This window comes from Chanodichthys erythropterus, chromosome 22, assembly GCF_024489055.1.
Source record: "Chanodichthys erythropterus isolate Z2021 chromosome 22, ASM2448905v1, whole genome shotgun sequence".
In the NCBI taxonomy this organism is placed as follows: Eukaryota; Metazoa; Chordata; class Actinopteri; order Cypriniformes; family Xenocyprididae; genus Chanodichthys; species Chanodichthys erythropterus.
Genome location: NC_090242.1, coordinates 12,453,486 through 12,479,732, shown reverse-complemented (window position 1 = coordinate 12,479,732; position 26,247 = coordinate 12,453,486). Strand labels below are relative to the sequence as shown.

The 26,247-nt window shown below is 35.7% G+C and overlaps 2 protein-coding genes and 1 long non-coding RNA gene across 3 annotated transcripts; 2 read left to right on the top strand and 1 right to left on the bottom strand.

Annotated features, from left to right (window-relative positions):
• Positions 1-4,289: 4,289 nt before the first annotated feature.
• On the top strand, positions 4,290-15,609 carry LOC137012538 (uncharacterized). The gene is made up of 5 exons (XR_010893579.1): positions 4,290-4,435; positions 5,598-5,712; positions 6,933-7,037; positions 13,184-13,323; positions 14,606-15,609. It is a non-coding gene; the product is annotated as an uncharacterized lncRNA (long non-coding RNA).
• ch25hl2 (cholesterol 25-hydroxylase like 2) lies at positions 7,579-9,181 on the bottom strand. The gene has a single exon (XM_067376487.1). The coding sequence runs from the start codon at positions 9,045-9,047 to the stop codon at positions 8,175-8,177; it is 873 nt and encodes a 290-aa protein (XP_067232588.1). The 5' UTR covers positions 9,048-9,181; the 3' UTR covers positions 7,579-8,174.
• Positions 15,610-18,126: 2,517 nt separating the features above from the next.
• On the top strand, positions 18,127-25,095 carry s100z (S100 calcium binding protein Z). Its single transcript, XM_067375822.1, has 3 exons — positions 18,127-18,242; positions 18,589-18,745; positions 24,806-25,095. Exons 2-3 carry the CDS (start codon positions 18,605-18,607, stop codon positions 24,962-24,964), a joined length of 300 nt encoding a protein of 99 aa, XP_067231923.1. The 5' UTR covers positions 18,127-18,242; positions 18,589-18,604; the 3' UTR covers positions 24,965-25,095.
• Positions 25,096-26,247: the final 1,152 nt, after the last annotated feature.

The following is a 26,247-nucleotide window of genomic DNA, read 5'->3' as shown; positions in this document are numbered from 1 at the left end:
CAAATGAATTAGTTGTTTTGCCAATGTAGAACCTGCTCTCTATAGACATAGAATATCATGAATATGTAGAATAGCCCTGTCTTTATGATATTATGGTCTGTAGATACAGCATGCCTCTCCTTTAGTGTACATTTATGAGATTGTTTTCACCCATTTTATCATCAACCAGATGAAAACTGTAAATTGGATGTCTAAAGTCCAAAGTATACTACTAAACTTTTTACGCGTACGCTTAGGTAAGCGTAGCCTACAGTGCGCGAATTTCGTCATCAGAAGAGAACTCTCACCGCCGGATTTTGTCGCACGTGGGGTGCGCGATAATTAGTTTATCCACGAGGTGGCAACCGTGCCCTGGGGGCGTCGATTCACAAGATAGTCAAAGAAAAACTGCATAAACAAGCTACAGCGACAACGTAGATAAGAGTTTGTGCGAAGAGGTTATAAGTACCCTCATTTGTACAACTATAGCAATGTTTACATGGCTTGTAACTCGTGGCGAGAGATTGCTCAAAACTGCGCATGCGTCGAACGTCTACGTCTGCGTACCATAGCGTACGCGTACGAGTATACTTTGCAAGGCTATGCGTTTGATCGTGCGTAAAAAAACGAAGTATACCCAGGGCTTGAAAGTAATAGCAAACATTTCCTCAAAAAGCAACACAATTTGAAGTAATTCATGTCAGTAATGTAAACAAAGTTTAATACTTATAGGTTTAGATGTTTGTTCAAATCTCTAACTTGAAGTATGAGTAATAGTGACACTTGCCTTAGCAAATGCTACTTTTAGGTTTTCCTGTACAGATATTTTAAGGTAAAAAGCAAACATCTACAGCTCTTTTAAAAGACATAAAGATTGTGAACTTTGGCCTTTTCTGTTTATAAGAGACCAGCAGTGTTTAAAGCGAGCGAAGTTCCTATTGCATAACACTGACAGCACTGAGAGGAAGACGTTATTTATCTTTCTCTCGTCTCTCCCTCTCTCTGTCCTCTCTTTCTTTGTCTCTGCACTCTCTCTTTCCAGCCTCGCTGTGTCTTAACAACCTGTTATTCAGCTTTACATTTTCCCTGGAAGAACAGAGTTCAGAGGTAAATAAACTGGAGTGTGAGAAAACGAATCTTTGATGGACAGATATATGTCATAACCTGTGAGTTAAAGAGTGTTGGTGAGTCAGATTTGACTGTAGGAGTCAAAATTGAAAAAAAATTGAAATGTATGTGGTTTTGGGCAAACAACACAAAATAGTCTCAACATCTCTCAGTTGGCTGTTTGAACACATACAGATGCCGACACCTGCTATTTAATATTCAGGGTAATTTCTCAACGCACAATCACATACTGTTTACAGCTGTGTGTGTTGGGGTCTTGAATCTTTTATGGGTGTGTGTTGGCCTATATTTTAAAAATATGACCAGTCTGTGAAAGTCTTTGTGTCTTGTGTATTATAAACACAGAAACTGGTCAAACCGGTTCAGCTGAGCATGTTGAAGCAGGTTTGTTGTTGGTCAGTGAGAGAATTCACAATTCGCACACTCTCTGTCTCCTAATCTCCTGAGATTCATACAGTCGATTTGTTTGACAAACGTTCCTTAAAGGGTTAGTTCACCCAAAAAAAAAGAAAATTCTGCAATTAATTACTCACCCTCATGTCGTTCCACACCCATAATACCTTTGTTATATATACAATAATATATATATATATATATATATATATATATATATATATATATATATATATATATATATATATATATTTATATATATATATAACAATACAATCGATTTTCGTATTTAGGTAGATATTTAAATTATTATCATAATTACATATCTTTGCACTGAACACAAGAATTATTTCTGGCATCTGAAGCCCAAATATCACTGCATGTCCTTTGCTTTGTATTATAATAATAACTTATACAGCTACATTTGAAAGAAGAAAGAGAAAACTCTTGACGTGTTTGCGCTCATAACTGCTTTGCAATTTAAAAAATATTTATGAAAAATTTAATGAAATTCAAAGAATATAAAGCATTATTCAGCATAAAAGAATGAAATAAATAAAAGTTCAAGATGTTGGAAAGTATGTATAAGGTGTTGTTTATAATTACTGTTAAAGCATATAATAGCACCAATTAAATCAATAAAAACAACATTTCTGAGGAAAAATATTAACTATAAGTAAACTTACACTCATTCTAAGTTATTTCCACTATTGTTTGTTGTTGCCATATGGCAACATATCATAAAGTACCTTAAAATAATATTTTTTCCAATTTTTTTCTTTTTACAACACTTCAAGTTAAGCCATACTAAGAAAAGAAAAAGAGTCAAATATTTTTTCTATAGGTCTATCATAATGTGTGCGGTAGAGGGTTAAAGCTTTGAATTGCTAGGAAAAGCACTCGAAAACATTAGACCATTTCTGCCACAAGTTATTTCTGATAGTGTTAGTGGCACAATGTTTCTCATGATTTCCTGATTGCACAGCGCTGTGAAAGAAGCGCTTGAATTCACAGCTGAATTAATAACATCGCTGTGAAATCTTGTGAGAAGCATTTACTTTCGTTGCAGAATTCTCTGGTAAACCTCAGATATCAGATCAAACAGTTTCCACGTCATCATTGTTTGATCTGATATCTGTGGTTTAACAGAGAATTCTGCGTAAGGTAAATGTAATTAAGTAAATCTACCCACCTCTGGCAACGGAGGCCTCTCTGAGCCATCGGATTTCATCAAAAATATCTTAATTTGTGTTCTGAAGATGAACGAAGGTCTTACAGGTGTGTAACGACATGAGGGTGAGTAATTTATGACAGAACTAACCCTTTAATAAGCCTTTATCAGACCAGGTTCTGCTGTGTTCTAAATCATTCACAAATCTTTTGATAGTTCCACAATCTCTATTCAGTTTTCACAAAATATTAGTTGTTTTCATGACTTTTGCAAGACATTGCACCATTTCATCATTCAACATGAAATGTTTTAACCTAACTGTGTATATAAAGTACAATGCAAATGGACAAATTACCTTAATATAATATGGAATAATTTGAAATTGAGGTTAAAATAGAGTAACAGTGTTTTGTACTATAGTACAGTTATCTATAACTAAAAACAAAACCATTAAAATAATTTTTGTTACTTGAAAAAAAGAACATTAACTGAAATAAAATATATAAATAAATCTTTAAAAAACACAATTTCAGCTAGTTGCCAAGGCAATATTTCTTATTTTCATTTAGTTTAACTTGATGTACTAAAATAACTACAACTAAAACTGAAAAAAAAGAAAATAATAAAAGATATATAGACATTAAAAACACAACAAAATTACTAAAACCTTGAACAAAAATATGAAAATAAAAACTAATTCAAACTATCAGTTAAAACTATAATAGTATCTAAATCAAACTAAAATAACTTTCTCAATTGTATCTTTTACTATGAATGACTACAATTATCTCGGTCACGTTGATGGATGAGTATTGAACACAGCGACATCTACAGTACAGATCTGGTAAGTGCAGCACTTGATTTTTCATGTATGTATTCAGTGGCTGTTCAGAATGGAGGACCAGTGTACTGCACACTATATACTGTATACTACCTACTGTTTTTAAAATAATATGTAAAATATGCAATATTAAACAATATTTTTCAAAAGGCAGTATGCTGCACGGTTGTCCCATGACCAGTGTTGCATGGTTAATAGTTATCATCCCAGAATAGTTATTTTGCATCCTTAATCCAGTTTTAGAGTAAAAATGTGCCACTATTGGCAGTCAAAGAGAGAGAGAGAGAGAGAACATTCAAGTCAAACACATTGCATTGTTGGAGTGTAGTGTGCTCTGCTGTTTGTTGCAAATTTTGGCAGATGTAGTAGGTCATATGGGTGTTGCATACAGAATATTTGCATAATGTAACATTTTGCATTATACATTAGCCAATTATATTAGTGATCTGTGATGATTATTCTGAGATATAGACCAATTTTGTATTCAGAAGTGAGTTTATTTCTTGGTAATTTAATGTCAGTTTAGGTGACCAATGTCTCTCATTGTTCAATACAAATGTAAATGGAAGGTGAAAATGTTTCTGCCTATCATTTATAATAGACCATAGATTATTCTAATGAGCATGGATGGGATTTAAATCATGTCATATCACTTAGATGTACACATTTAACCCATTTGTGTGTCTCAGTATTATCTTATCTCTCCTGCATAACTACTTGTTTAAAACACAGTCCACATTTTCTCCCAGTTTCCACATTCCTAAAGGACCCCTCTGTTGCAGTGCCAGAGGGGGAGGCGTCCACAACAGTGCCTGATGGGAAATGGTCCAGGGTTTCCTGTGCTGAGCTGCAGATAACAACTTACTGTTTAGAGAGCTCAGCCTGAGGTCTTCAGAGATACTGAGCTGCTGGACGAGAGCCAGGTACTGCTCAGCCTCGCATGCACAAACGCAGCAAAGCTGCGATTTTTATGTTTGTTTGTTTGTTTGGCCTCCTCCGAGTTAGTCAAAGGTTACAGATAGCACCTCCGCCCCCTTTGCTAAAGGTCTTCTGTTTTATATGACACTGCATGCTGGCATCTTAATGTGAAAAAATCAGAATCATATCTGAAATTGTTCAGTTCCTGGTGTCATAAGCCAACTTTATCTGAATTTCTCTCTTTCTCTCTCTCTCTCTCTCTCTCTCTCTCTATCTATCTGTCTCTTTCTCTCTCTCTCTCTCTCTCTCTCTCTCTCTCTCTCTCTCTCTCTCTCTCTCTCTCTCTTTTAAAGCATGGGGAGCTATTCTCCATGTGCCAGAGGGATCAGTAGGAGGCTGAAAGAGAAGATGATTAATTAGCATTGCTTCTCCGCTTTGGCTGTAGACTGATCTCAGCCCAGATCCTCTGCGGGCTTCTCTTATGTAAAACTGTCGAATAACATAGTGTGGCATAGAACCGAACGATGGCAGAAAACAAACACTGCATGCTGTGGCGTATGTTCAGGCCGGTTGGACATCCATATCCCACATTTTTCTTATAGTACATATTTTTTGTAATCATTTACCTTCCCCTTTAGTCGTTTCAATCCATTAAAGTAGTCCTTACGACTCATACTCTATACTCAGTTTTTTGAAGCTTCGTATGAGAAACAGACCAAAATTTAAAGAGACAGTTCACGCAAAATAGAAAATTCTTATATCATTTACTTACCCTCATGTTATACCAATCCTGTTTGATTTTCTTTCTTCTGCAGAACATGATGAAAAATATTTTGTTTTAACAGTTTTTGTATGTGCAATTTGAATCTGACGTTCTTCAAAAAATCTTCTTTTGTGAAAAGTATCAAAAATAACTTATTATCATGATGACAGAATTTTTATTTTTGGACAAACTGTCCCTTTAAGCCTTATGCAGTTCTGAAATGTCTTTTACAGTAAACTTCCATATCACGATTGGTCATGTGATATGCGAAAAACCAATAGCTTTTGGGCTCAGTGACGTCCATCCTGGCGTGAGATCTGATGACTTAATGTTTTATCTGTTTCTTGTCTTGTAATATGGTGCACAACTCTCATTTTATGGTGCTTTTTTGTATTTTTTTACAGCTTGGCTAAATATCCACCCACTTTTGCTGGAAAAGCAGCATGGGCATTCTATCGAACATCTCATGTTGTGATTCACAAAAGAGAGAATATAATATGGACTGGGAATGACATGAAGGTGAGTAAATTCTGACAGAATTCTCATTTTTGGACAAACTGTCCCTTTAAGCCTTGTGTAGTTCTCAAATGTCTTTTACAGACACATTTTTTTCAACTTTTCATATCACGATTGGTCATGTGACATGCGAGAACCAATAGTGTTTGGGCTCAGTGACGTCCATCCTGGCGTGGCTTAAAGGTGCCATCGAACGTTTTTTTACAAGATGAAATATAAGTCTAAGGTGTCCCCTGAATGTGTCTGTGAAGTTGCAGCTCAAAATACCCCATAAATTTTTTTTAATTAGTTTTTTTAACTGCCTATTTTGAGGCATAATTAGAAAGAGCCCCTTTAAATCGCACGCTCTCCACCCCCTCCCAAGCTCTCAACTCTATCACTGCATAAACAAAGTTCACACAGCTAATATAACCCTCAAATGGATCTTTACAAAGTGTTCGTCATGCATGCTGCATGCATAAATCGGATTGTGAGTATTGTATTTATTTGGATGTTTACATTTGATTCTGAATGAGTTTGAGGCTATGCTCCGTGGCTAACGGCTAATGCTACACTGTTTGAGAGATTTATAAAGAATGAAGTTGTGTTTATGAATTATACAGACTGCAAGTGTTTAAAAAATTAAAATAGCGACGGCTCTTGTCTCCGCGAATACAGTAAGAAGCGATGGAAACCTTAACCACATTTAACAGTACATTAGCAACATGCTAACGAAACATTTAGAAAGACAATTTACAAATATCACTAAAAATATCACGTTATCATGGATCATGTCATTCATTATCACTCCATCTGCCATTTTTCGCTGTTGTCCTTGCTTGCTTATTTAGTCTGATGATTCAGCTGTGCTCATCCAGACGTTAATACTGGCTGCCCTTGTGTAATGCTCGATCATGGGCTGGCATATGCAAATATTGGGGGCGTACACCCCGACTGTTACGTAACAGTCGGTGTTATGTTGAGATTCGCCTGTTCTTCAGAGGTCTTTTAAACAATTGAGATTTATATAAGAAGGAGGAAACAATGGTGTTTGACACTCACTGTATGTCATTTACATGTACTGAACTCTTGTTATTCAACTATGCCGAGGTAAATTAAATTTTCAATTCGATGGCACCTTTAATTTTTTATCTGTTTCTTACACAAGTCTATCATATGGCTTCAAAAGTCTTGTAATATGGTGGACAACTCTCATTTATGGTGCTTTTTGTCTTTTTTTACAGCTTGGCTAAATACCCACCCACTGGAAGAGCAGCTCGGATATTCTACCAAACATCTCATGTTGTGTTTCTCAAGAGAATATAATATGGACTGGGAATGACATGAAGGTGAGTAAATTCTGACAGAATTCTCATTTTAGGATGAACTGTCCCTTTAAGCCTTATGCAATTCTCAAGTGTCATTGACAGTCGCAACTTGTCGCATCATGTTCGGTCATGTGACGTGAGAACCAATATAGTTTGTCCTCAGAGATGCCCGGCTTGGCTTGATAAATGCTATTTTTGAAATGAGCATAGAAACAAAAACAAATGAGCATAGACAATTTTTGGGGGGCTTCAGATGACTTTGAACTCTCCTTCTTTGGTGCTTTTTGTCTTTTTTTACTGCTTGGCTGTATAAATCACCATCCACTTTCACTGGAAGAGCAGCTCAGACATTCTACTGAACATCTGATTTTTTTTTTTTTTTTGTCTCATGGAAGAAAGACAATAATATGAATTTGGAATGACATAAGTCTGATTAAATTGATAAAACTCTCATTTTTGAGTGATCTGTACCTTTAAACTTTACAATAGCTGTGTCAACCTACTTACCAAGCTCATATTGTCTTGAACAGCAATTTTTATTTATATTAGCAAATGCAAGCAGCACCAGTGATGATGTAAGTAGTCTTAGAGCTTTCTAGCAATCACTGTTGGCCAACATGCCCGTGTGTACCCACAATGTTACTTCATGCGGTTCTCTCCTCTAACGATTGTAACGGTCAGTGCTTTTTTAGTGCAATCCAAAGGTTGCAAAGGTCCTCAAATGCATATCAATACAGCTGAAGGCAAACTTAACAAACAACAGCATTTTATTGACTGAAGTTTAGTGAAAAATACAATAACAAGCATTGGAACACAAGCCATTTTGAACACAAGTAACCTCTTTAAAAAGACATCGCAATCATAAGGCCAAAACTACTAACCTGAGATATCCCACAAAACCTCCATAAATTGGCCAATGCTGAAGAGGTTTTTTTCATTTTAGAAAAATAGATAGATTTGCAAGAAAAGACACTTTTATACATTCAAGAACCATTGGGAATGTTTAGCTCTGCTTCTCCTCTACTGGTTTGTTAGTAAGACACTTGATCTGCAGTTCGGGGAGAGGATGAATAGCAGCGGGGAATGTGTGAGACAGGGCGGGACAGATGGAGCGAAAGAAGAGAGATGAGAGCGAGGGTGTGAAAGGGAAAGCGAGCCTCAGGCTTCCTTTTCGTCCTTTTCTCTCTGTGTTTTTGTCTTCACGGGAGCCGGCATGGTCGCCGTGCCCCCCAGCCAGTCCCAGTGAGCGAAGAAAGGCGCAAAGTTGGTGCCCGGCTGCTGATGGTGAGCGTCGTGCCGCAGCGCGCCGCCCCAAAGGCCGAAGGGAACCAGACGGTGCATCGCCCAAGGGAAGTCGTACCCGCAGTGGTCCTCAGTGGACACCCAGATGTTGAACAGCATGAACGCCCAGGTGGTGAGACAGTGACACTGGAGAAGAAGAGGATCCACGGTGGTCCAGAAGCCCACGCTGAAGAGCTCCCAGGCGGACAGGTACTGCGTGACCAGGCTGAAGGTTTGCCGGTACTGATGGTGGAGCGCGTGGAAGGTGCGGTACAACCAGCCCACGCGGTGATGCAGAAGGTGCCACAGGTAGTACTGGAAGTCAAACACCACCGTGCAGCCCACAATGCCCAGCAGGAAGGCGGTGAGCGTGGGCGCCTCGCGGGGCAGCGGCACGGGCGGCCGCCAGAGCCACTGGGCCACGGCGGCGGGGAAGATGTAGAGCAGATGGTTGTACGTGGTGAGCGCCAATGTGGCTCCGATGTTGGACCAGGTGACGGTGCGGTCCTGGTGGATCTGGTAGCGGCGGATGGAGGGCCAGGTGGGCGCCAGCAGGTCCAGCACGGTGTAGAAGAACACCAGCACCAGGTACATGGACACCGAGATGATGACGGGAAACAGCGGCGAGCGCAGGCTGCTCTCGTGGTTCTGCTGGAGGTAATCCCACATGGGCTGCAGCACGGAGCGCTCCGACAGAGCCCAGGTTGCGTTGCTGATGTCCAGCATGCCGTGCATACTGCCAGGACTCATGGCCAGCTACGTGTTGTTGATGCAACAGCCGGCGGCTGTTACTGCTGCTGCAGGATGGTGAGGATGCTGGCAGCGGCCGGCGGCGACTTTCTCTTGTTTTGAGTGGTGGATGTGGCTTTTTGTAAATGATCTGATCTGCACCAAATGAGGCAGGCCTTTACGCCTCTAAAATGTGTCCAAGCACCACCTCCTGCATCTGTAGCGTCTCTCTCTCTCTCTCTCTCTCTCTCTGTCTATCTCTTTCATTCTCTCTCTCTCTCTCTCTCTCTCACACCCCCCCACCATGCTCCCCTTCTCTTGGTATGGTGTGTGTCTGTGTGAACGCTCTTTCATTGGTAGTTCGAGGATGATCCAACATTTGACCAGCTGAACCGTTAAGTCCCTGCACCACTCATTTCTGACCTAGAAATGGAGAGAAAGAAGAGAGATCTCTGTTTGTTTGATATCAATCATCTGTATTGCACACAATTTACTATGGAGATCAAAATGATGCATTGTAATTCTGTCTCAAACGATGCACAAAAATTCATGTTCGGAATTGAAATGTCATTAATTCAGCTGAACGAGGTGGTGTAAATGTATGTTCAGTGTGCAAAAATCATACACTTAAAAGTGCACAGCCAATAATTGATAATAACATAGTTTAAGGCTGTGTTATTAAGGCTTATTCTGTTTCTTTTTCCATGTCAGATCAGATATATATTGGTACAGGTTTGCATAAGATTTATGTAAACATTGATATTAACTAAAACTTTTTATAACTGTATAATTTAAAATATAATATATAACTTTTATAACTATATAACTTTTTTTGGTTAATTGAAATAACGCTAAAATAAAAGTTTATCTTAAATAAACTTGAACGAAAATTAGAAATGTTGCCTTGCAACTAAATAAAATAAGTTTAAGTACTAAAATTCTTGAAGAAATAAATATAACAAAATTATTAAAAAGGAAAACTAAAATATAAATGAGAAATACAAATAAAAATGAATAAAAATAAGTACTAAAGTACTAAAATAATACTGTTAGTAAAAAAAATTAGACTTGCATCAGAAACCATAAATTCTTTTGCAATTGGATTGTGAGTTATAGCGCACTTAAAGCTCACTTTAAAATTAAAATGTTGGCATTATTTACTCATGTTCTTCTAAACCTGTATGACTTTCTTTCTTCCTTGCAGCAAAAGGTATTTTTATTTATTTATTTATTTATTTATTTTATTGATGCATGGGTTGCTCTTTTTATGAAATTGCAACAAATTGTGGCGAAGTTTTAAGTTTCAAAAATGCACCTCAAAAGTATCATTGTCCATAACTTCTGAAGTCAAATGACAGCTTTTTGTAGGAAACATAACATTTTAGTCATTATTTACTGAAAATCTTGTCATTTTCCCTAGCTTTTGCTGTCACATTCATGACATAAGTAACAAAAAGGACCTGAATCAAATGACGTTTTGTTCACGAATTAGTGCTACATTCACTCACGGTGTCTCACTAAAAGCTCAGAACACTTACACTCTTAAAATAAACATTTATTATAAACTAGCCTTTTTTGACAAGTTTTATGGTGCTTTTGCATCCTTTTTTAGCCTCCAGTTCCCATTGATTGTAATTGCAAAGGGGGAGAAACACAATATTTCTCAATTTTTGTTCCACATTTGTCATATGTGACATGACACAAGGGTGAGAAAACTGACAATTTTCATTTTAGGTGAACTATCTCTTTAACTGCTTTAAGTTGTGTTTGTGTAACAGACAAATGTTGAAACATATACTGTAGAGCAACTGACCTCAGCATTACAGCAGATTTTTTTTTACCACATCATCTCATTTCCTGTTGCACCTTCCAAAACCTTCTATTAATATAAATGAATTAGCATGACATTTACATAAACTGACATTATACAACATTTCCATTAATATTCATATGTTTGTTTGGCTAGACTTGAGTAGAAAATGCATCTTGAACAACCCATCTCTGTATAAGGATGAGTAGGCCTGTACAGCCCAGTTTTCTCTTTCTCTCTTTGTCTTCTGTCTCTCATTAATCATAGCTTTTCTGTCAGTCCTTCACTGAGATGAAAAGCCCTTGTTTATATTTTGATGTTTTCAGACCAGGAAGTTGCAGTTGGGTGTCACTGTGGTCATGCATAAATATTTTAACAGAATAAAGTTGTTTGTTCAAACTGAAAAAAAGCTGAGAGTAGGAGAGGGCAGACAGCCACTGAGCCACTCTAGAGTCAGTAATGATCCACTTCTCACGAAAAAAAAAAAAAAAAAACATCCTTAATGATAGCGACGACATTGTTCTTTGATTTGTGTGATTTGTTTTAAGGATATATATCTGTAAACTAGCACAGGACATATAAATAAATCATAGAAAATGGTGGAATAAAGCCTGGATACAACTACTAAAGAAAAATATGAATCACTTATGAGTCATTTAGTGGCTGATAGACATGCTTAATGCTTAAAGGTGAAGTGTTTCATGGTTTTAAGCTATTAATGTACTAAGTAGTAACTGATTATATGTAATCTGGATTGCATAATCAGATTTCAAAAATTAAGTACTTGTAATTAGATTATATAATCTATCATAATCAGACTACAGTTACTTTTTTATTGATTACATGATTACATATTATTCACACAATGGCAGTAAATCATTCATAGACTGTAAAAAAGAATTGTTGGTTTAACTTAAAAAAAGTAAGTTGCCGGCTTAAAATTTTGAGTTTATTGAAATTACAAATTTGAGTTAATACAATGAAGGTGATTGATTTAATCAACGGGAACTAAATAAAATATTGTTATCTGAACTACATGAATTATCTAAGTTGATTTATCAAATGTAAAATGATAAAGAATACATTTCTTGCTCTTATATATATTATATATATATATATATATATATATATATATATATATATATATATATATATATATATATATATATATATATATATATATATATATATATATATTATATATATACACACACACTTACAGTGTAGGCTATTTACCCAGGAATATACTGGCAATATAAGGTAACTACATGGGTTAAGGTTAGATTTAGGGGTTGGTTCAGAGTTAGTACCTTGTTATAACCCAGTTATTGTAATTGCTATAATAAGTATATAGTATGTACATGCTGAATATTGGAATGTAAAATAAAGTGCAACCATATTTTTATATGAATATGGTACAATATTATCCTATTAAATTCAATGTAATAAATTAGTTATGTCAAAAGTAATCTAAAAGAAATCAAAAAGTAGTCAGATTATATTACCTAAAATGTGTAATGTAATGGATTATGTTACTAACTACAATCTTTGTTATATAGTTTAGAATCAGTAACTGATTACATTTTGTAAGTAGTCTAGTATAAGATATTCATATCAATGCATAAAAAATAGCATTGATATAAAATTGATTTGACTTTATATTCCAGAATGTGACATTTTAGATTGACATTATTTCAAGTATGTGAAGACCGGCTAAACACCAATTACCTTAAAGGGTTAGTTCACCCAAAAATGAAATTTCTGTCATTTAGTACTCACCGTCATGTCGTTCCAGACCCGTGAGACCTTCATTTATCTTTGAAACACAATTAAGATATTTTTGATGAAATCCAAGAGTTTTCTGACCTCCCTATACACAGCAATGTCATAGCCAATTTCAAGGTCCAGAAAGGTAGTAAAGACATCATTAAAATAGTTCATGTGACTGCAGTGGTTCAACCTTAATCTTATGAAGTGATGAGAATATTTTTTTGCACAAAAACGAAACAAAATAATGACTTTATTCAACAATTTCTTCTCTCTTTCGCTGTTGATGTTGTAAACACAGTGCAGCGCTTCCGGGTTTGAATTGCATGGGCAAAAAAGAAAAAAAAAAAACACCCACAACAATTTTCCCAAATATATATCTTTCTTGTTTCACAGAGTAACAAAATGCATACAGGTTTGAAGTGAGTAAATGATGATAATTTTCCTTTTCAAGTGAGCTGTTCCCATTCACATCTTTCTATTGCATAACAATGTGTATTTGTTTTTTCATTAGCATAAAAGTGTTTTCAGCATTTTTGTGATCTGGTGAGACTTGAACTGGCATTGTTTTTCATCACAGATGCTCAATCAAAGCCACTACAGCTTGACGGAGGTTTTTAGCCCAGTTCACTTGCTGCGAAGAGCACCAGGATTAGCTGCCTGCTCCTGTAGTTGATCATCATCATCTGGTTGCAGTGAGTGCAGACGTGAGGCCTTCAGGTATTTCATCTTTTCTATTCTGGAGTTTACACTCTTGGAAGGAAAGGTTCTATATAGAAACTTAAAGGTTTCTATCAGGTGTTTCATATAGAACTTTTTATAGGTGCCCATCATGGGATCATTTTATGGCTTTAGTTTTAATTAAAGGTACACTATGTTACTTTTTGTGTTCAAAATTATCATTTAAAGTGCCCCTGTGGTGAAATTCAAGTTTCTAATGTTGTTTCTATGTCTATGTGGTGTTTTTAATATGCTTTAAGACAAACCATGTGCAAATTCATGTCGACACCATTGCTGAGTATTTTCTCTTTGAAACTGCAGTGATCTAAAGACAGTTTCAAAAACGCAGTTTGAAATTGATGGCGTTTTTTACATCACAAACTACCTTATAACCTTGTAATCATCACGCCGGCAGGCTTTAGCATATCATTAACTATCACCGCTCTGAAGTAGGGGAGTCTCAAGAAGCCAGGTTATCCCGGGTATATTTTTCTGTTGATATGGAAAATCGTGTAGATTTAGCAATAGTAGCGGGTGTATGATGTTTAATACAATGTTATGATGAACTATATGCCTTTCTTCACCGGTATTCTGAGTTCTTCAGAGCATTTGTAAGGATGCTGATTTTTGTAGAAGGCAGCAGTCTGACTCTGAGATGGCAAAGGGGAACATAGTTTGTGTAACATTAGAAATACATTATTAGTCATTTGATAATGTAGTCAAGCCAAAGGCTAATCATATTAATCATAGTAAATGTGTCCAACGTTTTAAAAAAAAAATAATACCATTGTGCAGCATTTACCTCAGTAAGTTGACCGAGTGGATCTCTGAGCTCCTGCGAGTGAGTGGAGGCGGGGCTAATTAGCATATTCATAGATCCAGCAAGGGTGTAGTCATATTCAAGCTATTTTATAGCATGAATTTTTTTCCACAGGAAAAAAACGGTTATTATGTTATTTTGGTGATCAAAAAGGGGACATTAAATAATGTTTAAGATAAAAGATTAGAAAATTAAATTTAGTTTCAGTTTTGTTTTTTAACCACTAGAGGGACAAAAGTTACATAGTGTACCTTTAATACATTTTGCTGTTGACTACAGTTGTCTGCCTGTTACATGTTTCTTTAGATTGTAAGCATGTATAAAATGGTTAGCGTGTGTTGGCACCTACAGTATCTAAATATAACAAAAGTACATTTTTCTACCTGTAAATGTTACGTATGAATACTTGCGTAAATGAGACCAGTTTTGATTTATATACTTTTTTTTTTTTTTTTTCTACAGGTACATGAATTGTGGATTTTATGGCTGTTTCCAATTTGGTACTTGCCATGATTATGTGTACATACAGTATTGCCAAAACATTATTACACAAAACTAATAATGGCAAATAAGATAAATACTATATAACAATACCAAATATTAATAATCTGTGTTGGCAATTGCATATTGGGCTATAAGGCTTAGGTTTTGGGCTCAGTTTTGATATTGACCGCATGACTTGATCCAGAATGGTCCCTTTATATTGGTTACTCCAAATGAAATTCATTTTTCCGGACATTTTTTCTCGTAACTAAGAAACAACTTCTACACATAATTTTAATACCATTTTGCACTATGTTGATATATGATGATATAAAATCATGCCAGAATAAAAAATATATACATTTATTACATTTTAAGATATTTTAATCACAAATGAAATGGCTGTATTGGCCTTTGGACGGTTAAACCGAATGACCTTTTGACACTTCAAAATCTTTGAAAAATCTTTATATGTAGAACTTTTTTGATTCAATAAAAGAGATCTAGTTGTAATACCTTACATACTTTGGATGTCATATCTTTGTTTTTTATTATTATTAAGGCCTTTGGACAAAAAATGACCCGTCACATCATTGACCCATTTAGAGTTTTGCAAAAACAGTGCATGAGATTTGCAAATGGTGTATAACTACCTGAACTTGTTTAAGGTTTTGCAGAAAAAGTGATTTATTCAACAAATGGGTTTAATTTGCTTCAGAGAATGGGGTTTAGTGTCTTGGCAAAACTGTAATATCTCGATAGCCTACTAAAATGACACTGTCAAAGTTGAGCCACTAGAGGTCAGAAACACATCGCCATTAAAACAGCAAGCAGAAACGAGCCGTCGCAAGATGATGAAACTAACATGTGCTGCATTTTGCTGTCTACTTTAATGATGTTTAGACAATTACAGTAGTATGAATACTGAGAATTTACATGAAAAATGAAAATTTTTTGCGTGATTATTGTCACTTATTGCTCATAATACAATTCCACTAGGTTCTCTCACTCTAATTCACACAGCAGTTCGAAGGGAAACGTTTCATCATCTTAATGAACGGAAAACACTTTTAGCTTGGAGGGGTGGGGTTGAAACACACCTGAGCCTCATCCTGACCCCCCTCTGCTCTCTCCCTCAGGTAAAATCAGGAGGTAAAAAATAGACTCCTCTTGATCCTTTGAGGGATAGGTCTCGAAACACGACGACACTTTTTTAAGTCTGCATTTTCGTTTATATATATATATATATATATATATATATATATATATATATATATATATATATATATATATATATATATATATAATTAAATAAATAGTAATTAAATAATTATGATGTCCTTAAGTTTTTTTGTTTGTTTTTTTTTTACATATAGGTGCAAACTCCATGGGATTATTAGCCCAGGTTTAGGAAAACAAGAACGTATCATCATGTCCTGTTCCTTTGAGCAATAATAGTCGTGACGTAAACGCTTTTGCTCTGAGGATGATGCTGGTGTTTCCAATCGAAGCACTGAACCTCTCTGAACATGCAGAACCAGACACAATAGAACAAAAACAACTAGAGTTCACACCAAGGACGATAACGTTTTAATAATGTTTAATAAATGTTTTAATAATTCCATGAGAAAAGAGACATCCACACCACAATAACGAAAACGATTTTCCAGTGGATGAACGATAAAAACATTCCCAGCCAATCAGAATCAAGTGACTTTAAAGAGCTTGAGCATTTAAAGCTGTAAATGACAAAAGTGCAGCGCCTGCTTATAATAATCAGAAAGTTATTGTGCATTAATATAGTTAGCCTATCTTTATCGTTCTTGGTGTGAATGGGCCTTTAATTAATTAAGCCACATACTGTAGTAGGCTATATCATAAATGAAACACAACCAGACAACAACCTTCATGTCTCTCTCTCTCTCCAACTGTGTTCATATTCTAGATCTGGACTTCTAGTACTATGAATCACTAATAATCACGTGATTAAATAAATGAGCTCCAGTCAAGTGATGAACCTTAATAATAGTCTGTTATCTTCTCTCTCACTCACACTCTCATTCTCCAGGCGGTAATAGGCCTTGTTATTTGATTAGTTGCAGTGACTTAATGACCAAAATTAGCCTTTTTGTATGCATCCAGGACAGATGCTGATGTCTGATAGACCACTTTTACAGGGGCTTGATAAGGCAAGCATCATTATAATTCTTCTAACTGTACCTTATTAATTTTGTTAAACACGTAGCCTTTCATTTGTGCTGCGGACATGAATTAAATTGAGTCATGTGTGATGTCAGATTCCATGACTCTGAACCCTTTTGTGCTCCAGCCGTATTGAGACAAGAGGGTGGCCCTTTTGACGTGGGGCAGGCAGTGTACAGCCCAGGGGGCCTTTGCCATATCTAGGCACCAAAATGCCTTAGAGACATTGGAAATTGTCTTGCCATGCATCTCTATCATCATACTATAATTCTAATTCTATGAATAAACTCTCTTTACAAAGGTTCTTTGTTTTCTCTTTCACTGATTTTTCTAGCTTCATTTCCACTCTAGTATACTAATGAATGCATGGATTTCTATATGGTCCAGGCTGGTTTATGCTTGCTTGTTTTGGTGTTGGTCTGGTGGGTCAACCAGCATAATATTTCTGGTGAAGCAGGTTGATCAAGAACGTCTTGCTGAATAAGCTAGTTTAATCAGCCTAGTAAAAGTTTGGGGCTGGTAACATTTTTTTTTTATGTTTTTGAAAGAAGTTTCATTTACTCTCCAGGGTGAAATTGCAAAACAATAATATGGTGAAATATTATACAGATTAAAATAACTTTTCTTTTATAATATAAGTTAAAATGTCATTTATTCCTGTGATTAAAGCTGAATTTTCAGCATCATTACTCCAGTCTTCAGTGTCACATGATCCTTCAGAAATCATTCTAATGCTGATTTGGTGAAATAGAATGCTTTTATGACATCTATTTAATACACCCTTGCAATCTAATACATCATACTGACCCTAGACTTTTGTACAGTAGAATGCCATATATAAAAAATGAATAAGGCCATTTATTTTGAAGGACAATGGCACAAGCACAGCTTTCAAATGAAATATATCACAAATATGACTTGTGTTAAGTTTTAAATGATTAAAAGTAGATATGCTGTTCAAGATGAAGAAAACAAACTTGCAGACTTTGTGTTTGTGATGCTTTAGTGGATCATGTTCATAGTTGATCTGATGAACATGCCACCTGTGAACTTGAGGAAAACTGACTTCATGCATCCACTGAAAATCACCAAAACACCAGTAGATTATAGCAGAGCATAAATGGCTCATAAAAGTGAAGTTAGTTCTGCATATGTGTGTGTGTCCGTCTGTATCGAGGGCTCTCAGGAGGCCACTGCTCTTTTATTTGGAGTGTGTTTTCAGTGCAGGTGTGTGGCGAGGTGCGGATCAGGATCACATGGTTACTATGGTGCTACACCTGAGATACGACACATCGTCACGACAACAGAGGAGGGTGTTTTCCTGCATGGGTTACCTCATAAACAACTTCACCCACTCCAGAAAACAATTTGTTCGCAAACGCACTCAGAAGTTCACTTCTCTGCTCTGAACGAGGTAAGACACTTTTCTCTTAGCCAACAAACTTTATCTGATATTTGAAAGAAGGCTAATAAATGATTCTGAACTGTTATTTACTGTGAAAGTACCACAATATAGTGATGGTACTTTGATATACATCATGGTACAGAATGATTATCAAATTCATGTGCCAAAGTAATTTCATGGTAACATGTCTAGAAAGATATCAGGATATTTTTGAAGTGTTTATTAGTGAATATGGCCACCAAATTGTAAGCTCAAAAGGAACCTTTAAGTTAGAACAACATTGAAAGTATTATAATGCATGACCAGCAGCGGTTGGCTCGGGTTGAACTGGACATGTCTCCTCTCCGCTCCACAGGTGCTCTGCAGCAGCCATGCCCAGTAAACTGGAGGGAGCCATGGATGCCCTCATCACAGTCTTCCACAACTACTCGGGGAGCGAGGGAGACAAATACAAGCTCAGTAAAGGAGAGTTGAAGGAACTTCTAAACAGCGAACTCACCGACTTTCTCACGGTTAGCAGTCTTCACACAGTCTCTGCTTTAGCTTGATCATTTGCTTAGATCTTTCTAGCTTTTATCCAAATATTCTATGTTATTGGCCCCAAGGTGCCTGCATTATAAAGACTGAAATAAACAAATCTTAATCCACACTGGGAAATTATATTCATCATTAAACAGAATTTACACTATTTATATATGCACATTCTGAAAATATACACATGTTTATATATATATATATATATATATATATAAATTGAATGTATAAACATTTATACAATATATATAAGAATTATAAATTTAATTAATATAATAATATATATAATATAATAAATATATTATAAATTTTTCTATATTTATTTTTAAATAGAATTGATACTATATATATAAAATAGTACAGTATAATATATATATATATATATATATATATATATATATATATTAAAAAATTACATTTAGAAAACTATACAAATACTGTACATTTTTCTATTTATGTTTTAATAAATTGAATGTATTCATTTATAAAAATTGATACTTTATATATATATATATATATATATATATATATATATATATATATATATTATAAACATGTTTTAAAAGTGAAAATGTGCATTGTTTTGCATAAGGAAATAATTCTGACTTTACTCCTAAAAATTTGGATATTTATAAATTTCTTTGCAGCCTGTTTCTTGCGAGCATTGAAATTGAGGTTCATTTTGGTTTCCTTATCAGAAAGTGAATTCAAATAATGAGAATTAAATACTCTTTTGACCTCATGTCATATGAGAGCTGTTATATGAACACACACACAGAGCAAGAGGGAAAAGTTCAAAGCGCTGACTTTCCTTTAGGAAAACAGCCCATAACATCACCTCACTGACTGCTTAGTCAACCCTAAATAATCCTTTAATTCCATCTATTAAGATTTAAGATTTCATCTTGACATCCAGCGCATATCCCCGCTCTTTTTCATGTGAGTGAGTTTTTGGCTCTGGCGTGTTGATTAGTGATAATGATTTGGTTAATTTCTCCATGAACTTTTCATCTTGTTTACAGTTTGCGTTGAATTCATTTCCTGTGTACACAGGCGTGTAATTCCAGCTCTCACACTGGGACAGACCTCTTGCTGAGCTGGCTGCAAATCTGAGGAAATGAATTAAATGAATTATTTCTTTCCCATCAGATACATTATCGTTACATAAAACTAGCCCCCTTCATAATTAGGAAACTTTATTTGAATATTAATGAGACGAAGTTCATGAAAACAGAGCTTGGGTCAAACCGCGTCCTGGTGTGTCTCTCTGATGAAGCAGGGTATCCACACAGATCCTTTTCGCATTTGGGTGTTTGAGCAGTGTGTGTGTGTGTGTCTATTTATTATTTAATGTAATTATATATATATATATATATATATATATATATATATATATATATATATATATATATATATATTATATATATATACAAACCGATTCCAAAAAAGTTGGGACACTGTACAAATTGTGAATAAAAAAGGAATGCGATAATTTACAAATTTCATAAACTTGTATTTTATTCACAATAGAATATAGATAAGATATCAAATGTTGAAAGTGAGACATTTTGAAATGTCATGCCAAATATTGGCTCATTTTGGATTTCATGAGAGCTACACATTCCAAAAAAGTGTACATATAAGGAACAGCTGGAGGACCAATTTGGAACTTATTAGGTCAATTGGCAACATGATTGGGTATAAAAAGAGCCTCTCAGAGTGGCAGTGTCTCTCAGAGGATCACCAGTTACCCCAATGCTGCGGCGAAAAATAGTGGAGCAACATCAGAAAGGAGTTTCTCAGAGAAAAATTGCAAAGAGTTTGAAGTTATCATCACCTACAGTGCATAATATCATCCAAAGATTCAGAGAATCTAGAACAATTTCTGTGCGTAAGGGTCAAGGCTGGAAAACCATACTGGATGCCCGTGATCTTCGGGCCCTTAGACGGCACTGCATCACATACAGGAATGCTACTGTAATGGAAATCACAACATGGGCTCAGGAATACTTACAGAAAACATTGTCAGTGAACACAATCCACCGTGCCATTTGCCGTTGTCGGCTAAAAAATTGGTCAAAAAAGAAGCCATATCTAAACATGATCCAGAAGCGCAGGCATTTTCTCTGGGCCAAGGCTCATTTAAAATGGACTGTTGCAAAGTGGGAAACTGTTCTGTGGTCAGACGAATCAAAATTTGAAGTTCTTTTTGGAAAACTGGGACGCCATGTCATCCGGACTAAAGAGGACAAGGACAGCCCAAGTTCTTTTAGCGCTCAGTTCAGAAGCCTGCATCTCTGATGGTATGCGGTTGCATGAGTGCGTGTGGCATGGGCAGCTTACACATCTGGAAAGGCACCATCAATGCTGAAAGGTATATACAAGTTCTAGAACAACATATGCTCCCATCCAGACGTCGTCTCTTTCAGGGAAGACCTTGCATTTTCCAACATGACAATGCCAGACCACATACAGCATCAATTACAACATCATGGCTGCGTAGAAGAAGGATCCGGATACTGAAATGGCCAGCCTGCAGTCCAGATCTTTCACCCATAGAAAACATTTGGGGCATCATAAAGAGGAAGATGCGACAAAGAAGACCTAAGACAGTTGAGTAACTAGAAGCCTGTATTAGACAAGAATGGGACAACAACTTGTCTCCTCAGTCCCCAGATGTTTGCAGACTCTTATAAAAAGAAGAGGGGATGCCACACAGTGGTAAACATGGCCTTGTCCCAACTTTTATGAGATGTGTTGATGCCATGAAATTTAAAATCAACTTATTTTTCCCTTAAAATGATACATTTTCTCAGTTTAAACATTTGATATGTCATCTATGTTATATTCTGAATAAAATTTTGAAATTTGAAACTTCCTCATCATTGCATTCTGTTTTTATTCACAATTTGTACAGTGTCCCAACTTTTTTGGAATCGGGTTTGTATATATATATATATATATATATATATATATATATATATATATAATGTAGATTAGTTTCTGTTATGTCTTCATTTGTAGTGATTTAAATACATTATGCTTATTTATACTAATTTAAACAGTTGAATACAACTGAAAAAAGTAAAAACTGTAGAGAATGTTATGATTGCATTATAATTATGGGGACAAATGTGTATAATTGCAATGCAAATAATGTCTCAATGCAAAATTTTAATAATTCAAAAACAGGCATTTTCCCCCTTACATAACATAATTATTCATTTTCTTCATTTAATTTTTTGGGTGAAATATGAGCTGAATGTGTTTTCGTGAGATGTGGGTCTCAGCTGTGTACGCATCATCAGAAGGAGGCTGTTGCTTACGCATCATCAATTACTGGCTGGAACACAGCCCGATATAGATTCTCACCTCTCCCTCGCCACTACACACTCGCTCTCTCTCTCGGGAGTGTGTACTGTAACATTAGGAGGCAGAAAGAGTAATGAGTGAGATGTTAAACTGTGTCTGGTGGCCTAATGTGTTAACCGCACACACACAGATAGTCAGTCATACGGTTTAGCCACAGGCTGATGGACTGACGTTACTGATGGTTTTACAGTCACGGCTCAATGGTTACCAGCATCACTGCTGGGATGGACACATGGCCACTGGGTTTTGCCCAATCCTGTTCATGTGGAACGAATGTCAGGAAAGACGGATGGACATCCATGAGACCGATCTGATGATCTTTTTTGGATGGTCTGGAAATAGGCTATTGCAACAGGATCATTGACATAGAGTTAGTGCTCATATCAAAACAAACATACATGACCTTAAGCAATTTTAACAACAAGTCTCTCAGATTTTATCAGTGTGTGATATATTATTGGCCCCAAGGGGCCAGCATTGTAAGGGCTTAATACAACAATACAATACAACTAATCTTAATCCAGACTGAAGAAAAACTTAAATTAAACAGTTCTTCAAAGAAAAAAATATATAAATATTTACCAAAATATTTTACTAAATCAAAATATATTTATTTTTTTAAATAATTATATATTATATACAGATATTATATATATATTATATACAGACTTGTCCATCGGATTGCCAGACAGAGAAGTGTGATTCGTCACTCCAGAGAACACGTCTCCACTGCTCTAGAGTCCAGTGATGGCGTGCTTTACACCACTGCATCCGATGCTTTGCATTGCACTTGGTGATGTTAGGCTTGGATGCAGTTGCTCGGCCATGGAAACCCATTCCATGAAGCTCTCTACGCACTGTTCTTGAGCTAATCTGAAGGCCACACAAAGTTTGGAGGTCTGTAGCTATTGACTCTGCAGAAAGTTTGTGACTTCTGCGCACTGTGTGCCTCAGCATGCGCTGACCCCGCTCTGTGATTTTACGTGGCCTACCACTTTGTGACTGAGCTGCTGTTGTTCCCAATTGCTTCCACTTTGTTATGATACCACTAACAGTTGACTGTGGATTATTTAGTAGTGAGGAAATTTCACAAATGGACTTATTGCACAGGTGGCAACCTATCACAGTACCACGCTTGAATTCTCTGAGCTCCTGAGAGCGACCCATTCTTTCACAAATATTTGTAGAAGTAGTCTGCATGCCTATCTGCTTGATTTTATACACCTGTGGCCATGGAAGTGATTGGAACACCTGAATTCAGTGATTTGGAGGGGTGTCCCAATACTTTTGGCAATATAGTGTATATTATCTATACAAATATATATACAAACTTTTGTTAGATGCAATTAATCGATTTGACAGCACAAATATACGTGTGTATGTAGAGTATTTTTAAATATATATATATATATATACACACACATATACAATCACAATTAATCGATTTGACTCGACACAACCGATTGGCCATGAATCAATTAACCGGTCAAAATTTGATTAACCAATCAATCTGACAGCACGTTTTTGTGTGCACGTGTGCTATCACAATTAATCGTTTTGACCTGACATGATTAATCGATTGACCATGAATCGATTAATCGATCAAAATTGTGATTAATCAATTTTGATAGCACAAATATGTTTCTGTGTGTACAGTATATATGTATGTGTGTATATATATATATATATATATATATATATATATATATATATTACTAAATATGTTTATTTATTATAATAAATATGTTTATAATATTATAATATTATATGATATAATTTATTATATTTTATAAATCAGTTCCTGTCCTTGATTCTGATTGGTCAATAGCTGTTTTATTCACAATAAAACACGGCTATGACCGCTTCACCCAACGGTTCTGTGTATCACTACACAACACCCTTAGCAACCAGTTGATATTGTTCATTGAAGCTTACTGTATTATGTTGAAGAGTATTGTGAGAGAGATCGAGTGAGTGAGTTTATTACCTGCATTTAGATTTAGTATTTTCCTTCAGGTCAGTCCTATGTTCATAATAAAAAATCTGTTTAATTGTCCGTTGTATTATCTTGTCCTATTAACAGTTAAGGGGTTTTCCCATGACTGACAGCGCTAGTCAAATCATTTGTCATTTGTGTCTTGTTCCGTTTTCAAAACAGTTCAGTCTTTTCAATGTAAAAGTCTTCGCTACCGACTGACACACTCATACAGACAGTTTTTGCAGCCATCTAATGGAGTAATAATGTTACTTCTGTTGCTGTTCACGGTCAGGGACTATTTTTTTCAGTGGAAGGAAGGCTTTTAGTAAGAGTTTACTTCATGAAAGTTGCATTGTTATATATTTTTGGCTTTAATATTTGTAATGTGTGGTAACTGTTTTATAAAAGCAATAAGGTACTGGAGGCTAGTGCTTTATCATGAATCAGAAGAATGCCCTTCAGCCGTGACTTATTCACGATACAGCACAGCCTCTCGTACCTTATTGCTTACATATATAAAATAAAATATTTTAAAACAAAATATTATACATTTTATTTTAGCATGCCTGGAATGTTGATTTGACCAATCAGCATCCAGTACCAGAACAACTGGTTTGTAAATGCACAAAATAAAACTGATATATTACATACTTTGCTGAGTTGTATTGTTTATCCTCTCTTTGTTTAGTCTCAGAAAGACCCCATGCTGGTGGAAAAGATCATGAACGATCTGGACTCCAACAAAGATAACGAAGTCGACTTTAACGAGTTTGTCGTGCTGGTGGCGGCGCTGACGGTCGCGTGCAATGACTTCTTCCAGGAACAACAGAAGAAGAAAGGCAAATGAAACGGATGCATGAAAGTCCCTGCATGTGTAATGCTCTATGATGCATTAAACCATTTGTTATGAACCATGTTATGAGTCCTCATGTCCTTATGTTAGCAGCTGTCATTTCCTTGATTTCTTTCTAAAAGCAAACTGAATATTAAATAACATTTTTATATAAATTTCAATTATTTAAAATGACATTTTTCTGAAATGAAAGGTGTATTTATCATAAGCTGATTGCTGACTTTATTATCTTTTGCCTGTAGAATACAATGGTTCTGAATTCTGTCTCTGTGAGCTCTGCTTCTATGTTAGTCTTTTTTCATTCGTTAAATTATTAAAGTCACCATGAAATCAAAAATTTACGATGTCTTGTTTTTTTATAGAATATTGCAGTGTTTGTTATAAATGATTTATTCATGCACTACATTATTTTTTAAAATTCATGTTATCACGCAATTCCTTCTTGCAGTGACATCTCTCTTCTGTTCTTTGATGATGTTTACTGGCATGAGGGCGGGGCAAACTATCACTCACATGAGATCCACCAATAGCAAACCACAACCATCCAATCAATTCCCAATAGATAAAATCAAGTCCCGCCCTACATTTATTCTTGTTTGAAAAGCAATTTAACTTGGATATTCATATGGAAAATAAGACTCACAACTTATTATTATTAAAAATAATAATTTTACTTATGTGAATTTTTTCATAATTACAGCTGAAACAACATCCATTTTATTAATCAAACTGGAAATGGAAGGTTAATTCAAATGCACTTCTGTGTGCTGTTGTTCTGTTTCACATAATTTATCTTATGTTGTCAACAGAAGAAAGTCATAAAGGTTTGGAATGGCATGAGGGTGAGTAAATAAGGACATAATTTTCATATTTGTGTGAATTATGGAGTTTGGGATGTCTGTTTGACTGGAATGTTGTTCTGGGAAGAGTATTTAGAAGATGTTGGTCCAGGAACACATCCTATTTTATCACCCTGCTCTCTGCTCTATAAAGTTCAACCGTGCGCTAGATGACCATGTGTTCTTGTGGTTTATAGTCCATCTTAAAGTGTCTGTATTGGGGAATACATCAGACAAAAGACACGTTATTTACCAGAAGTCTTGTTTTCCCGTGAAACACTGCTGTGCTTCAGTAACGGCTTCAAAAACATTTCATTTCCGTTGCCTGTCCCTCAGCACAGTATCTCTCTATAGAGCACTTGATATTCTCTCCAGAGCTCAGCTCACTGTATGACACATTTTCTCCTGAGCATTTGCTGTCTCTACCCCATCAGTGAG

Coding starts and splice junctions, on each gene's coding strand:
- ch25hl2 (XM_067376487.1), bottom strand. CDS start 9,047: ATGAGTCCTGGCAGTATGCACGGCATGCTGGACATCAGCAACGCAACC.
- s100z (XM_067375822.1), top strand. CDS start 18,605: ATGCCCAGTAAACTGGAGGGAGCCATGGATGCCCTCATCACAGTCTTC. Junction 18,746..24,805: donor AACTCACCGACTTTCTCACG/GTTAGCAGTCTT, acceptor CTCTTTGTTTAG/TCTCAGAAAGACCCCATGCT.